This window comes from Lissotriton vulgaris, chromosome 1_1, assembly GCF_964263255.1.
Source record: "Lissotriton vulgaris chromosome 1_1, aLisVul1.2, whole genome shotgun sequence".
NCBI classification, from domain to species: domain Eukaryota; kingdom Metazoa; phylum Chordata; class Amphibia; order Caudata; family Salamandridae; genus Lissotriton; species Lissotriton vulgaris.
Window position 1 is genome coordinate 1,137,970,919 of NC_141685.1, and position 17,049 is coordinate 1,137,987,967.

Consider the following 17,049-nt stretch of genomic DNA (forward strand, 5'->3'; position numbering starts at 1 on the left):
GCAGTGTGAGGCGTGCATCAGTGTGAGGCGTGCATCAGTGTGAGGCGTGCGGGGAAAAAATGCACTGAGAGTGGGGGGAGCTCAAGCCGATGAAAAAGTGAGGGAGGGGATACTCGTGCCGAGGAAAGAGTGGGGGGGGTAAAAAGCTCAAACCGACAAGAATTTGGAAAACAAGCATTGGAAATGCAATAGGTCTCGCATTAGGAAAGTTTGAGCTATTGTTATTGTAAATGACACTTTTTTTATTTATGTGTTGGTTTTGAAAGTAGCAAAATTAATAGCTTTGTCAGTTACAATGTCAATAGTTTTAACTTTTGCAAATGTGACACCTATAGCATTTGTAATGCAATGTGTGTTGTATTTACGTGACTTAGATGTATTGATATTACAAATAACAATGGCTTTTAATTTTGTAAATAATTAATACTTAAATAAAAGTTATTGTAATTTATAATGGCAATAGCTTAAACGTTTGTAAATAACTTTTGTGAAGATTATGTTCAGTGTATTTTATTGTGACGAAAATCCGAGAACATTGCATTTGCACCTAAACACACACAGAGCCACACACATATAGATGTGGTGGTGGTGGATCTGGGGGATATGGTGGTGGTGGATGTGGTGGTGGTGGTGATGGTGGATGTGGGGGTGGATGTGGTGGTGGATGTGGTGGTGGTGGAGGTGGTGGATGTGGTGGTGATGTGGTGGATGTGGTGGTGGTGGATGTGGTGAAAGTGGTGGTGGATGTGGTGGTGGTGGTTGTGGATGTGGTGAAAGTGGTGGTGGATGTGGTGGTGGAAGTGGTGGTGGTGGGTATGGTGGATGTGGTGGTGGTGGATGCGGTGGTGGATGCGGTGGTGGATGCGGTGGTGGATGCGGTGGTGGATGTGGTGGTGGATGTGGTGGTGGATGTGGTGGTGGATGTGGTGGTGGTGGATGCGGTGGAAGTGGTGGATGTGGTGGTGGTGGATGTGGTGGTGGTGGATGCGGTGGAAGTGGTGGATGCGGTGGTAGTGGTGGATGTGGATGCGGTGGTGGATGTGGTGGTGGATGCGGTGGATGTGGTGGTGGTGGATGTGGTGGTGGTGGAAGTGGTGGTGGATGTGGTGGTGGTGGATGTGGTGGTGGTGGATGCGGTGGTGGTGGATGCGGTGGTGGTGGATGCGGTGGTGGTGGATGTGGTGGTGGTGGATGTGGTGGTGGTGGATGTGGTGGTGGTGGATGTGGTGGTGGTTGATGTGGTGGTGGTGGTGGATGTGGTGGTGGATGTCATGGTGGATGTGGAGGTGATGGTGGATGTGGAGGTGGATGTGGTGGTGGTGGTGGAGCTGATGGTTGATGTGATGGTGGATGTGGTGGTGGTGGATGTGGTGGATGCGGAGGTGGTGGTGGATGCGGTGGTGGTGGTAGTGGTGGACGGGGTGGTGGTTGTATTGGATGTGGTGGTGGAAGTAGTGGTGGTGGGTGTGGTGGTGGTGGTGGATGCGGTGGTGGTGGATGTGGTGGTGGTGGATGTCATGGTGGATGTGGAGGTGATGGTGGATGTGGTGGTGGAGGTGGTGGTGGTCTCTTGCATTTGTTTCAGTTCGGAGTCCTGTGGAAGTAAATTAGGCCCGAGAAAGCGTTTCCCTTTAAAATTTGATTGATAAACCGCGCCATTAATAAAGATTGAAAATATTTGATTCAGTGTACTGTTCTGCGGTACCTTAAGATGTCTGTCCCTCCAGTTTTTTTTTTCAGCAGTGTTTTACAAACTAAGAATGACAGATCCAATAGCAATAGCATGGCACTCACGTTAAAAAGGCGAGACCTGTTTGCTTTGTCAATGTTTGTTTCCCTAAGTGCATACCGGTCATTAATTTCAGCCCATCAGCAGACGTCGGTTTTGAGTCAATGACCTACAGCTGATTGTAGTACCCTTTTGTGTATTGTAAAATCTATGTTTTATTCATGTTTTCTCGACTATTGGTGTAATAAGCCAGGCAACCGCACTGAACCAAGTTTGCAAATGCTTAAAACCAAAAGTTTGCAGTTTATGGGACAGCGCAGGTATATGTAAATCATCTCCGGTAAAAAAATGATTTCTTAGCTCTGCCATAGACCCGCAGGCATATTACAGAAATCTGCACTGGAGCAGGGTAATTTTGTACCGCTCAACTGGTGCCCAAAAAAACAAGAGAAGCAACATCAAACCATTCAGAAACAACTTTCTCTGTTAAAACAAGGGTGCGGAGACTTACTGATTGTAAAGCCTGCCTCCCCCTTACACATCAATTTGTTTCATTTCGGGTTTCTCTTCTCCACTGCTTTTATTACTATGATCGTATGCAAAAACATACACTTACGATTTTTCCTCCCGATAAATTACTGCGGTTGTTATTCATTCCGTGAAAAGGCATTTGAAAACCCGACTAAAAAAAATTAAAGAGCCTAGTGAAGTAAAAATAGATATAGTTGACCAAATGATGTCCTTACGGTAAATTTACAACATAAAGGATAGCATGTAATTGTACTTTTAAGTTGTAAAACAGTCTACCTAGCATTAAAGGCAAGTACTTCATAAGGGGTGGAATGGAACACCAGGTAACTAGCATGAAATGAGAGGAAATCTCTGGCTGGAGCCAAAGCCCCAACTATGTACTGTTAAAAGTAATAACAAAGAGTAAATACCGGACCTAAAAAAATAATAGGATTCTCACAGACGTTTTCCAGAAGTGTGGAAACATAACAAAATGTGTATAACAAAAACTCTCAGCACTTGAGCTAAAGAGATTACCGTAGTCTGAGAGAGGTCTTTGGCAATCTCTCAATTCAAGCGCGAGTCGATAGACGTTACACATTAACAAGAGCAGGAGCCCAGACCGCGCAGCTACAGACTAACCGAAACCGGATGTGGTACGGAGACATCTGTTGCTGAGGGGGGTTGTTAAACACGAGGTTCCAAAGTGCAAGCCATGAAACAGCAAGAGAAAGATGTTCGTATAGTATATTACACTAAATGCAAGGCGCGAAATTAGCAGTCGAAAAGAACAAAAAATGCGACACGGCGGGCAGGGGAGGGGGCGGAGCGGGTAAAACAATAAATAAACACGACGGCTGGACGAGAGAGAAGGGGTGGGGGGAGGAGAAATGCGACACGGCGGGCAGGGGAGGAGGGGGCGGAGCTGGGGGAGGCTGTGAGATGTGCACACGCTTTTAAGCTCAATGCGCATGCGCATTGAGCTTAAAAGTCACGGGCACTGCAAGGAATCGCCACGATTCCTTGCAAGTTAGTTAAAGAGTGGTTAAGCCCCCATAGTCTCGCAAGCTCGATGCGCATGCGCATCGACAGGCGAGACCTAAAAAGCACTAGCAGACGAAAGAGTGGGGAAAGAAATGCACGATCCAACGAAAAAAGAATGAGTCAGAGAAAAAAGTAAAATGTGAGCCAGAGAAAGACCAGAAATAAGTAACGAGCCATGTAGAAGAAAATAAAAAGCTCTCGGCATTGCTGTGGTAGGGGCAGAGGAGTGCAATACTTTCAAGTCTGTTGTGGGGGGCGGGGGAGCGGCAGCCTTTGAAGTCTGATGCCGAGGTACGCGATCCGCAGGTAGGTATACTTTTCTTTTCCCTTACTATAATATCGCCTATTTATCCCTGCGGGTTAGAATAGCGAGACCTATAAACCCTGGTGTCTAGCAGGCTATGTCCATGTCATTGAGGCCTCTCCACCGTACCAAAAATACTGACATTTAAATATATCTGGTGTGGAGAAGTGTGGCTCAATGATTAGAGCGGCAGACCCTGATGCAGAGGTCTAGCCCGGGACAAGGGTTCAATTCCCCGCCTGGCGGGTCTTGGGCTCAAAATTCCACGGACCTGATTATTCTCGCCTCGGTGCCTATTCCAATCATGGAGTCCCACTCTGCAACTCTGGGCAATAGCTTGCTTAATCTCCACAACGGCCCCCACAACGCTAAGGATGCCTGGCCTCCACCTTGGGGGTGCCCAGGAGTGGATGCCTCACAGGGAAAGCCAGGATGGGTTCCACAGCGGTATTCGTACAAGCGCCTTGAGACCCTTGCAGGTGAGAAGTGCGCTATACAAGTATCAAGTTACAATTTATTTTTATAATGGCCTTTCTGTCCCCCCCACCCCACGCACGCCGGGAGTAAATTGGAGGGTGAGGTGAACACCCCCATCCACCCCTCGGCAGAGCACCGACCCATGCCATTTGAGCACCCCCCCCCCCCCCCCCCCCCCCCCCCCACCCATACTGCCATATAAACAACAATCATTTACAATGCAATAGGTCTCGCATTGACACAAGTTTGAGCTATTGGCATTGCAAATAACGCCTTTTATTTTTCTTTTCTTTTTAAGAGCAAATAAAAGGCATTGCCATTTACAATGCCAATAGCTTAAACTCGTGTAAATGCAAGACCTATTGCATTGCAAATGCTTGGTGTTACCAGGGGTCAGCAATATCGTCCCCCTGTAACAAAATCGGCCGAAACCGGCCCTTGCAAACTGCTCTTTTGCACTCCCCCCTCACCCCAGGGGGGCCGGATGAGCAGTTTGCCAGGGCCGGTTTCTGTTCCCAGTCCGGCCCTGCTGGAAACCAATGCGGTGCAGAGGACAAAACCCCCACCAATCACTGGGTTTATGTATTATATGTATACCCATGGTCACTGTAATTATGCAGCAGGTTGGACTGGATCATGCAGCAGAGTTGACTAAAATATGCAGGAAGGAAAGGCAATGTATGTGTCGCAATAGCTTCTTTTGTCCTTTTCACATAGGTTAACGCTTTCTGGGCAAAGGTTTCACCTCATTAGTACCAGTTTAACACCCAATTACACAATAAGCAACAGAAAGTTGACTGGTCAACTTTGCAGAGGGCCTTCCGCTTTGTGGCAACACGTGTCACCAGGTTTTTAGTACATTTTGATCCCCTTGAGCTAGAAACAATTTTTTTTAAATTAAAATCTGGCAGAAGGGGCAAATCCATAATTATGTGGATAACACCATGGTCGCAATATTGCATAATTCCAGTGGCCTCGTGTATACCTGTGCAGGAATCTGAGTGCACAATGCTGGCAATGTGGGAACTACACTGTGTGCAAGGGCACCAGGGGCCCTAATGCAAGGAAGGAAAATGCCCCCCTTAGGTCCAACTATAATAAAAGAAAGCTATAATCAGGGTGCAGTCAGAACTTCAAACCTCTGAACCCCAGGGCCACTATAGCTCCCACACCAGTGGTCGTTATGCGCTGTCGTGTTTAGCAGCCATCTCTTTGGGCATACCCAGGACTTTAAGTGGGATGAAAAAAGTGGGGGGGACTTTAAAGGGAGCGAGTTTAAGTAATTGAATGCATGTCTTAAACATGTAAAATACATATCTGTGATTTCCATAGTGCTCCACCCAACCAGTTTTTTGGTTCCTCTCTGACCTTTGTGTTATTGCACCCAGATATATAACCCAACAACTGACATACACCTTAAACCAACCAGGGCTATTGACTTTGTCAATGGCTGTTTTCTGTTTAAGATAATTGAGTAACACCATTAATTTTGTTGTAAATAATATTGAAAATGTTTCTTTTCTAAAATTGAGACAAATAAACATTACTGAGGGGGTAGTGGTCTTCAGATACTTATTCCCTTTTTATGCTCACATCTGCATATCTTACACCTCATCTCTTTCCTCTTCAGCACCCTCTTTTAACCATCTCCTGAATGCACTTCCTTGCATGTCCTTTCCTTCAACATCCTCAACCCCACATCGCTCCTATAAACCTGTAAGCTCTTCATGTTCTTTTAGTTTGGACTTGAAAATATTTTGACAACTGTACACATCATTCACGCATATAATCCTGCACAGAAACACAACTGCAACTGGAATAATGACCATTGCTCTGAGTCCTTTACAGTGAGGCCAAGGATTGGATGACCATGTATTCTGAACACCACTGACAGGTGATGTGATAACTCCTACTGCCTTCAGCCTCCGCTCCAGAGCTCTAAATGTGGCCCGTTATAAACACCGGGTTGCGACTCAAAACGTGCGAAATATAAGCAGGAACTCAATCACTTAGATGGTTAACTTCAAGTTTTTTACAGTCATTGTTCATAAATCGATTCATGTTTTTGCCAGTTATGTTAAGGACTTGAGCATAGGGCCCAATAGGGATCTGTTTCAATGTCTGTTTTTAATAACTTCCGGGACTTTGACCGAGAAAGATCCGCCCCTCTTAAAGTCCTGGCACTTAGCACATCCCAGCTGGATCACTTTACCTCAGCATTGCACCTAGCTATTTCTTATTATTTCTAGCAAATGTGCTTCTAAACCATTGAAACGTTTTGAAAATGCAAACCAGTAGTTTCCCAGGGTCCTGCATAATGTTTGTATAACCCGGTTGATGGCTGATGAATCTTATAGCATGCAATATCCTTGCTGTATTGTAATAATGTGACAAAGTGGTACCATGTGTGAGAGCTTTAGCACACATCATGTGGAACAAATAAAGTCCCATGAGTATACCTGGCTCATAAAGCACTACTGAGTTCCTGAGTAGCGTGCTACTCACCGAAAAAGCGGAATTACAATACAATACAATAATCCTAAATGGCTACAAACTGTACTTGTGCCCAAGTTGAAATCATCATGCAGTGCAAGTTGTATTCAGACCCTGTTTTTTGGAGGCGTAATAATGTTAGTGGCAAAACCAGTGCTGTTGAAAGGAAAATATTATGGTAATATTAGTCTAAAGAACATTTCCCTTAAAATGGTGAATAAATTATGGAAAACACTGAATATTGTGCAAACACTGAGCTATTACCTAGTGGTCAGGGTATTTCTTTGAGTGTTTTTTGTGCCAGATCTGTCTGCTGGCAAGCGTAACGAGGTTGTATACGTCCATTTCACTTTTCCTGTTCATAAATTGAGATATGCCAGAAAATATGATACTCTGTTCACGCATAAACTGGGCATTAGACACAAAACTGAAGTTCTATGCATAACTTTTGTATGCACACATTATGGCTTGGCTTAAAAATGTGGATGCACACAAGGGTTTGTGACTAAAATGCCCATAGCAAGGAATGCAATGATAGCATAAGTCCATGAAGGAGCAAATCCTACAGCATGACTAGCTACAAAGGGAAAGCACAAGGGTCCACGTTTACTACACATTCCACGGGCACTCGCGCAACGCAATGCAATTTAGCACTGCTCATGAAAACTTTAAAACGCTGTCCTAGAGTGATGATATGGAATCGCCCGAGCTCAACTTGAGCAAATATTGGCCAAATGGTTTTCCTAAGGTTTGCGGTGATCAAGAACTCCTGGTACTACCAGCAGTTGATTTTAGGTTTTATACTGTGGCAACTTTCCACATTATAACTACTTCTGCACACTCTGAAACCACAGTAAGGGTGCAGAAATGTTAAAATAAAGGTGTTGTGCATCAACGAGGAAAGCTTTGTTGTGATTCTCTGTCCATGGGGGGCCCTCAGACTCTCCTGAGGATGCCTGAAAAGCAGGTACTAAAAGCAGGCGATCTGTGTGAGACGGTGGACACATTCTGAAGAGAGATCCTTTGGTCTGAGAGTCAGCTATTTACAAATGCCCTGACTTTGGAGTCTGGTCAATTGACGTGTGGTACGCGCAGGCTTTATGCTAGATTACTGTGGCCAGTTGTGTGGTTGGGGCCCAACTAAGGCTGAAGCTGGGCCTTCACTGGAGTATTTTTTAGGTCGAGCCTCAGGCATTGCTTTAGCAATGCTTGTTGGCGAGATATTTAGTAAAGGGCACCAGAAAATGCTCCAAAGACCTTTGGAATGCGTTTATGGCCAGTGCATGTGAGGCATTCAAGTGCGAAGCTGGCATCTGGCATCGGACTTGAAAGCAGCAGACTGCTTTCGCCAGCGCGCGCTCAGCCTCACTTCCTGCTCTCCCTCTTACAACAATTAACTTTAGTTATCGCGCACACCCCATATGCTCGTTCCCTTCCACCCTACCTTTGATATCCGCTTTTCTTGTTGTTTACAAACACACACAACCATTTATCTATCTATCTATCTATCTATCTATCTATCTATTGCACTCACTCTATCTATCTCTCTACCGCCCTCACTATTGTCCTCACTCTATATATCTATTGCCCTCACTCTATCTATCTATTGCACTCACTCTATCGTATCACCACAGCATCACTCAGCACCACCACAGCATCACTCAGGAGCACCACAACATCACTCAGGGGCACCACAACATCACTATGCAGTACCACAGCATCACTCGTCGCCACAACATCACTCAGCGCCACCACAGCATCAATCTGCAACCATTCAACAACAACTGGTTCAAATATGTTCTCTCAATGTTTCAAGCTTTATTACAAATGTCACAAAAAAATGTTAATATTTCACTTCTGTTCTTGGATTTTCATCTCAATAAAATACACTGAACATAATCTTCACAAAAGGTATTTAGAAAAGTTTAAGCTATTGCCATTATAAATTACAATAACTTTTATTTAAGTATTAATTATTTTAAAAAAACAAAAGCCATTGGTATTTGTAATATCAATACATCTACGTCACGTAAATACAACACATATTGCATTACAAACGCTATAGGTGTCAGATTTGCGAAAGTTATAACTATTGGCATTGTAAATGACAAAGCTATTAATTTCGCTATTTTCAAAACCAACACATAAATAAAAAAATTGTCATTTACAATACCAGTAGCTCAAACTTTCCTAATGTGAGACCTATTGCAATTCAAATGCTTGTTTTAAAAGCACCGTTGTTGTTACTGCTGGTATATTTGTTGACAAAAAAATCATTATTATTTGCAACGCCAATAAGCTCAAGCTTTCAGTAATGCGAGACCTATTGCCTGTTATCTTTTACCAAAGGGGGAGGCATGAACAAACTCTGGGCTAAGTAAGTGTGGACAGTCAGGCATGGACATGGGGACAGGAAGATAAAACACTAAGACAGTATACACTAGTGAAGGTTAACACAAAATGTACATATGTGGCAACACATGCACCACAACTGGGAGGCACAGCCTCTGCACAAGGAAGGCAGCAGAAAATGGGGCAAGGAGAGCATGTATACTGGGAGAGGGAAACCTTAGCAGTTATGCTGGGACAGATACACCTGAACGATGAGGGGCATGACCACCTGCAAAGCGGACTCAAATACTGGGAAATGTAAAACAAGGGATAGGGAAACAAGTATGTTGGGATAGCAGAGACAAATATTATGAGATGGTAAAAAAATGGATGCAAGTGCAATGGATGGCAGAGGTACCGGGAGGGAATGCTATAACCGGGTTAGGATGTTGATACTTTGAAACAGATAAAAGGGGGGGGGGGGGGGTGTTCAAAGTGTGAGAACTTCAACAAATAGATTTTTTGTTTTTTTTAAAACACCGACACAAGGGCAGGAAAACTTGAAATAAGATAGTGGGATAGATATGCACTTTCACTAAACACCAAGGCAATGGTAGGAACACTGGGATAAGTGACACACACTGAGATCGCTACACATGTTGCTGTTTGTTAGGGTCACACCAATGATTGTTCTTCCCTAGGGATACCCGCAGTTAGCAGTTGATTCTGAGCAACCCAGACAACCACCCATACCAAGATGTTAAGTAAATGGCAGATTTTTATTATTTAATTAAATCTTTAGCACAAAGTTAAAAAAAATCCCTTGGTTTCGATATCTGCTAGAGCAGTTCAAGTGCCAGCTTTCTTGCATGGGTTTGTATTCTGCTTGTTTCTGGTCCAGGGAAGACATGGCTTGGCAGTTCGGGCTGGACTTTTCCCATGAGGCACAGGGTCAGACTGATTTGCATATGGCCATGTCTGAACTGGAGTGGCGGAGTGAGCTAAAGAATGATGATGTATTAAACCCAGATCAGTTGACTGGGGGTGAGTGCTAGCAATGTTCAACACTCCGTCCATCATCCCCTTTGGTTTTGCTTTGAACTGGAATAATGGCGACTATTGTTACATTAGGTGCGATTATCTAAGTTCAATATATGTGTTAAAGACCCTTGAGAAAACAGTCTACTCCCTGCACTGTTTAAAGTGGTTAGTGTGTTATAAGAGGTAACTAAAAGAAAGAGGGTGCAGGTGAACCATGTTGCGCTTGGTCTGGGAAAAGGAGAGAAATTTGAAGGTGGAAATTATTCACCTAAAAAAGCTGAATTAACCACCCTGGTGCATTAGTTCAAAATTTGTAACAATTTTGCCTTTTTTTTGGCAATATGATAAAAAGAGAAGTTCTGCCTTTCCAAAAGACAGTAGAGCTATTTCTTCTCTGTTTTGTCCTGTATTCTGTATGTTTTTCCCCCCAAAATACTTTGCAGTGATTATTTTGGGTGCACTGTGATGAGATATTGTTGTAGGTGTTCTTAGATTGAGGGTCATTGCACCTTCTGTGTTGGCAAAAAAAGATTTAGGTGGCCCACCAGCCTTTGTAGTCTGATATACACTGTAGGGGAGATGAGGTGTCACATTTTGGGACTGAGCATAAGCAAAGAACCTATAAATAATATGTAACAACTGCAGAAAACCTGTTGTAAGTGCAAACCATACAATTGATAAAAAAAGCTTTTAAATTGTATCACAAGAGAGGAAAGTTGCTAAGGGGGAATCAAGGAACATAAAGAAATAAATTGATGGTTGAGGTAGGCAGGAGAGGTAGGGAGAGATATGTGTGCTTTTTGTCCATATCGGTTGTTTGGGTATAGTTGTGTTACTTGAAAGAGTCAAAACTGCTTATAAGTATATAGGTACTGTTTAAGCTTTTGGGAGATCTTTGCAAAAGTAGCCAAGTGTCCTTAGCATTACATTCATAGCTCCAAATCGCATCATTGCTTCTCTTTCAATTTGTAACAGGGGCACCTTTTCCTTGTAGGGGCGTTTTAATCCCAGGCTTTGTCTGTTATGGAAATGACCTGCTCTGGCGTCATGGTTTCCTGGATGGGGAAGGTTAGCAGGGCCCCATTGGTCATAATGTTCTGCTATTTACGGGAATAGCTTTTTTCAACTTTATAAGTTAAGATGTTTGTTGAGTTTTGTATCCATGGCAATGTTCTGTAACTTGTCTCAAGCCAAAGGTGGTCAAATGAAATCTCTGCAGCTTTATTGGCTTTTTCAAGAGACTTCAGTCAGGGAAGGCTGATGCTACTGAGGAATGTTGGTTATGTCTCCACAAGGACAGTGAGTGTATTCTTTTTTGTCCACATTACGGAACCTAACAAGAGCCTCCCCTTTCCCACCATCTAAGCTACCAATTTTTGTCAACATGAGCAAACACCCAAAGAACATCTTGGGAGGTCATTTGTAAGCCTTTTATTTTTGTATTGCATTGTGGATTTATGTTAGCGTCTTTACCTGTTTCTGGTCTCTTCATCTAGCCGCCTCTGGTCCAAGCGATATTTAACAGAGATGTAGAAGAAGTGCAACTGTTGCTCAGCCAGAAGGAGAACATCAATGTGTTGGTGAGTTCATGGTTTTTTTTAATATAAAATTATCCTAAACTAGTTCGATTCTGCATTTTTAAGCTAATGTTTATCCCATCCAACCAAGATTCAGTTTGGGCCTGGTAATGGGTTTGCTTGGGCATGTTAATATTATCCAATATCAGTAAGATCCAAGCACATGTCACCCTATACCAGCAAAGGTATGTGTAGTTCAAGCGATTGTCAACCTAAACCAGCTAGGGTCCACTTTTCCAAACTGATGGTGTCCTGACCTATCAACAGTCCTAGTGTCCAAACTAATGTTACCATGCTCCCCAACTAATGTTACCATGTGCCAGCAAAAGCTTGCTTGACCACACTAATGTTACCCTGTACAGCAAGAGCACTCTTGCCCACACTTATTTTTGTGTGTCAGCAAGAGCCCTGTTGTCCAAGCTAATGTCGCCAAGTAACAGCAAAAGTATGTTTTTTAAGATGTTGTCTCCCTCTACTAACAAGAGGGAAGCATGTGAATCTACTGTCCTGTTCTGTGTATTTGTAAAGTGCACTGTCAACCGTAAGGGTATCCTGGTGCTGTGCTGGTTGTGTGTGCCTAGCCCTACCTAGGGTAGGTTGGTTAATTGAAAAACGAGAGCTTCAGCTTCTTGCTGAGTTCAAGAAGAAAGGGTGAGGTTCGGAAGTTGAGTGGGAGTTTGTTAAACGTATTAGAAGTAATGTTAGAGAACACCCATCCTTCTGATCTGGTTCTGTGTATGCTTGGGATATGTGCAAGTAGGAGTCTCGCAGAGGGGTGGATGGGTGGTTGGTGTAAGGTGATGCAACTGTTCAGGTAGATGGGGCCTAAGTTGTGTGTTTGTGTCTCAGGAGCCAATGGAGCTCACTGAGGTGTGGTGTGTTCTGAATTCTTTGTGTAAGTTTGAAGATGAGTCTGGCTGCAGAGTTCTTGATGGCTTGTAGTCATCTGGTGAGTTGCTTAGTGATCTTGGCGTAGAGGGTGTTACAGTAGTCCAACTGACTGGTGACTAGGGCGAGTGACGTTTTTCTGGGGTTGCTTGGGAGCCATTTGAAGATATGCCTCTGCACAGTGTGGAAGCAGGATGCAGTGACAGCTTTGACTTGTGTGGTCAGTTTACTTTTGATTATGATTTGGAGGTTCCTGGTGTGGGTAATTGGTGTGGGTTCGAATTAGGCTAGCCACCAGTTGGTGTCCCATAGTGAGGTGTTCTTTCTGAAGATCACTACTTCTGTTGTGTCGGTTTTGAGTTTGGCTTTCACCCAGTTAGTGATTTCGGCAATGCAGGTGGTAAACTTATATCTATGTCTTTGTGTATTGTCTGTGAGGGAAAGTGTTCATTGCATGTCGTTGGTGTAGGAGAGGATGTTCATGTTGCATGCACAAATATTGTTGGCTGAGGGATCATGTATGCATTGAAGAGGGTGGACTGAGCAGTGAATTTTGAGGCACTCTGCAGATGAGTTTGTTGGCTTCCGAGGAGTAAGGTGCCAGGCTGACTGCTTGTTTTCTGTCCGTTAAGAAGGGGCAGATCTAGCGGAGAGCGGGTCTTTGAATACCAATCGCATGCGGGCGCTTGATGAGGCTAGGATGTGAGACACTGTCTAATGCTACAGAGAGGTCCAGGAGAATGAGGGCTACTGCGCCTTCTCTGTTGAGGACCATGCGGATGTCGCCTTTGGCGGCGATGAGTGCTGTTCCTGTTCTGCGGTTGAGCCTGAATCCGGACTGCTAAGCGTTGAGGAGTTGGTGGTTGGTGGTTGCTCAGCTGGTTGGTTGGTGGAGCATCAGTTGATTTGATTTTCTTAGACCTTCGCCGTGTATAAGAGGAGGGAGATTTGTCTGTAGTTGGGAGCGTGGCTGGGTCAGCGAATGGTTTCTTGAGCAGGGCATGACAGCATATTTCTAGATGCCTGGGAATGTGTCTGAGTCTATGTAGGCATTGTACATTGAGAATGGGTGTTAGTGCTTCATTAATTGGTAGGAGTCCTTTGGTGAAGGTGTGGTGGGCACAACAGTCAGATGGGTCCCCGAGTTGATGGTCTTCATGGTTGTGGTGGTGACGGCAAGCCACAATTCAAGGTTTGTTCTTCAGCAGTGATGTGAAGTTGAGTTGCAACAGGAACGGGTTCCGGTTGCGCTTCGAAGTTGCTGTATATGGAGGTGGAAGAATTCTGAGAGCTTCTTGCATAGGTCTTGCGAGTGGTTGATGTTGCTGGAGGTGGCAGGAGGCGCATTGACATCTTTGATAGCAAAGATTTCCATGCTGCTGTTTGTGTCCGTGTGGTCTGCAAGAGCTGTACGCTTGGTGTTCCAAACCTACTGGTGGTAGTGTCCTAGGGCGGATTTAAACATATCTTTATACGTCGTGTCTTGACTTGTTCTCCATTTGTGCTTCAATTGCTTGCAGTTGCGTTTTCTCAGCCGAAGTTCCTCTGTGTACCAGCTGCCATTATGTTTAGCTCTTGCGCTTGAGGGGAGCCAGGCTGTTGACACATTAAATGATCCCGCTGTTTAGGTTCTTGATGACTTAGAGCAAGTTTCTGGTGCGCTCTGGCTGGTGTGCGGAGAGGACCCAAGCCCAGTCCTCTTCTGTGATGCTTTCCAGCTGTGGCAGGTTGGCCTGCTGATTGTTGGTCTGTAATGGTGCAGGATGAGTATGCTGAAACTGACGAGGCATGGTCTTTCCAGGTCATAGTTACTGGCTTGTCAACTGTGATACTGCTGATTGAAGAGAAAAAGGAATCCAATAGATATCCGGCATGTGGATGTGTTTGGTAACATGCAGAATAAGGCCCTGGTTTTCTAAAAGGGTCGTAGAGTTTTTTTTTTTTTTGGAAAATCTGTTTATTAGCATAGTGATCAGAGCAAAAACATAAAGGTATGATTGCATCAATAAATCAGGGTGTAACATGTTTCCGCTTACACAGTATTTGCAGGTACATAGTACATTTCGATTTTGATCTTTTTCCTTATTGATTGAACATAACAAACCCATACGATTCGAAATAAACCCACCCTCAAGAATCCCTCCCGACACTCCTTTTGCATGCGCATAAACATAGAATGTACATCGGCCACACCCATGTTACTGTGTATTGCGGTAAAGTCTATCCACACAGGCAGGGGTAGAGTCAATAGCAGTTCGGGATTTCCCATACTATCTCCAAGTGCACCACAGTTCGTGACGGTACATGGAATCTCAAGAATGGCAGGACGTGTGTATTACATGTGCAACGAGTCATTAGAGTCCCCATCGTCCCCTGCTTCAAACATTCCCACAATGGCAAACCAATCCAGCGAAATCGGTGTTTTCCTGAGGCCTCTGCGTTCCTCTCGCTGCAGTGCTTCACCTTCCGCCCTACCCCATCGCGTCACCTCCGCCTTCCATAAATCAGGATCAGGCGGCCTAGGTGACTTCCACCTCATCGTGATTGCTCGTTTCGCTAGTAATAGGGCCATGTCAGTAAAACGTGTTGCTACGCTTCTTGTGCGTGCCGATGGTCCCAGCCCCAGGAGTGCATATTCTAGGGTGAGTGGTTGGAGCAGGGAGCCTGCTCCCTCAAGCATGTCACTAATAGTAGTCCAGTAGTAACCCAGCTTGGGGCATTGCCACAGCATGTGTATTAGCAATGCGTCATCTGTGTCGCATCGGGGGCATACGCCAACTGCATCAGGGAACATCATGTGTATGCGGTGTGGGGTCAAGTAGGCTCTATGTAGCAACATCAGCTGGATGAACTTGAACTTGGGGTTCCTAGCTACCTTCTTGGGAAACTGGAGGACACGTTCCCATTCCTTCTCCCTCAGTGGCCTCCCTATATCTCCTTCCCATTTCGACCTGAGAGGCGACAGAGGGATTGCCCTCCCTGTTCTGATGCTAGCGGTGAGCCACTTAGTTAGGTGGCCACCCGTCCCCATGAGGTATTGCATCGTTGTCAAGAGGTTTGTAAGTGGTTCTCGCCCCTCAGGTGCCCACCTACGCGTTACATAATGGCGAAGGCCAGCATGCAGGAGGAACGAGCATCCAGGAACACCATGCGTGGCCCTGAAGTAGTGTGGCTCAGTGATTAGAGCGGCAGACCCTGATGCAGAGGTCGAGCCCGGGACCAGGGTTCAATTCCCCGCCTGGCGGGTCTTGGGCTCAAAATTCCACGGACCTGATAATTCTCGCCTCGGTGCCTATTCTAATCATGGAGTCCCACTCTGCAACTCTGGGCAATAGCTTGCTTAATCTCCACAACGGCCCCCACAACGCTAAGGATGCCTGGCCTCCACCTTGGGGGTGCCCAGGAGTGGACGCCTCACAGGGAAAGCCAGGATGGGTTCCACAGCGGTATTCGTACAAGCGCCTTGAGACCCTTGCGGGTGAGTAGTGCGCTATACAAGTATCAATTTACAGATGTCCCTCAGTAAACAGGTCACCTACATGCGTCACCCCAGCGTCGTGCCAGGACATAAGTTTGTTCGTTGTGAGCGGACCCGACTCTAGTGGGATTCCCAAAAGCGGAATCGTGGGGGCATAGGACGTCATCGGGGACGTGTATTTTATTGCCTTCCGCCAGTATGATACAGCTAGTCGGAGGAGCGGTGGGGCATCTCTCGGCAGGTCCGAGCGGGGTAAGAGCAGTGTATGGATTCCCCCTTTAGCATGATCGTCCTCCGTCATGTTAATCTCGTGGAGGTTGCGACCCGCTATCCAGTAGGCCAGCCATTGTAGTTGGCACTCGTAGTTGTAAGCCCTGAAGTCCGGTTCTCCCATGCCTATGGATCCAGAGGGGAGCTGTAGTTTAGTTAGGCCTATGCGCCTGCGCCCCGGCCCCCACACAAGTTCCGTGAGTAGTGTGTCTAGAGTTTTAAATGTCGCTGCAGGGATCAGGAATGGCAGATTGGTGAAGTAGTAAATGAGGCGGGGAAGCATTACCATTTTGGAGATGGCCACTCTGCCGGCTATCGAAAGGGGCAGCGACAGCCAAAATTGGATTTGCGATTTCAGTGCTCTTATGGCCCTCCCGAGATTGCCATCTATCATCACTTCGGCATCCCTATAAATGTGTATCCCGAGGTATCGGAAAGTGGTGTCTGCCATCTGGAATGTGTGTGGGGCGAAGGGTAGAGGAGCGGACAAGCCCGCATCCGCAAAGGTGAATCCGTAGGACTTGGGTTCGCTTATGGTGAGGCCTGACAGGGTCGTAGAGTTTGGGTTGGTGTGGTCTTCTAGTTGAAAGTTAAGGTCTTGAAAGAGGATGAAGGTGCTGCTGGGGATGATAAAGGGTGCGCCGAAGTCTGTGATGCCGCTGGCGAAATTGGTGCAGCATCCAGTTGGTCTGCATATGAGGGTTATGCCCAGGGAGAGGTTGGCTGTGATGTGTAGCTTGAATGCGAGGCGGTTCATGTAGGTGATGAGGGTGTCCATGTAGATGGTGCAGCTGATGGTGTCTTTGAATATGATAGCGACTCTGCCTCTGGGCTTGTGCTGACGATCTTGTGTGGCAATGTTGTAGCCAGCAGGATGGCTGCAGCGAAGTCCGGTACAGAGTTTGGG

At 45.6% G+C, this 17,049-nt stretch overlaps 1 protein-coding gene across 2 annotated transcripts in view; it reads left to right on the forward strand.

Annotated features, from left to right (window-relative positions):
* Nucleotides 1–17,049, forward strand: part of ANKRD52 (ankyrin repeat domain 52) — a 430,239-nt gene that overhangs the window by 18,394 nt on the left and 394,796 nt on the right. For both annotated transcript variants that reach the window (XM_086963824.1, XM_086963825.1), the window contains exon 2: nucleotides 11,426–11,509. In XM_086963824.1, coding sequence (XP_086819950.1) covers nucleotides 11,426–11,509 — 84 coding nt within the window. The remainder of the gene's footprint in view (nucleotides 1–11,425; nucleotides 11,510–17,049) is intronic.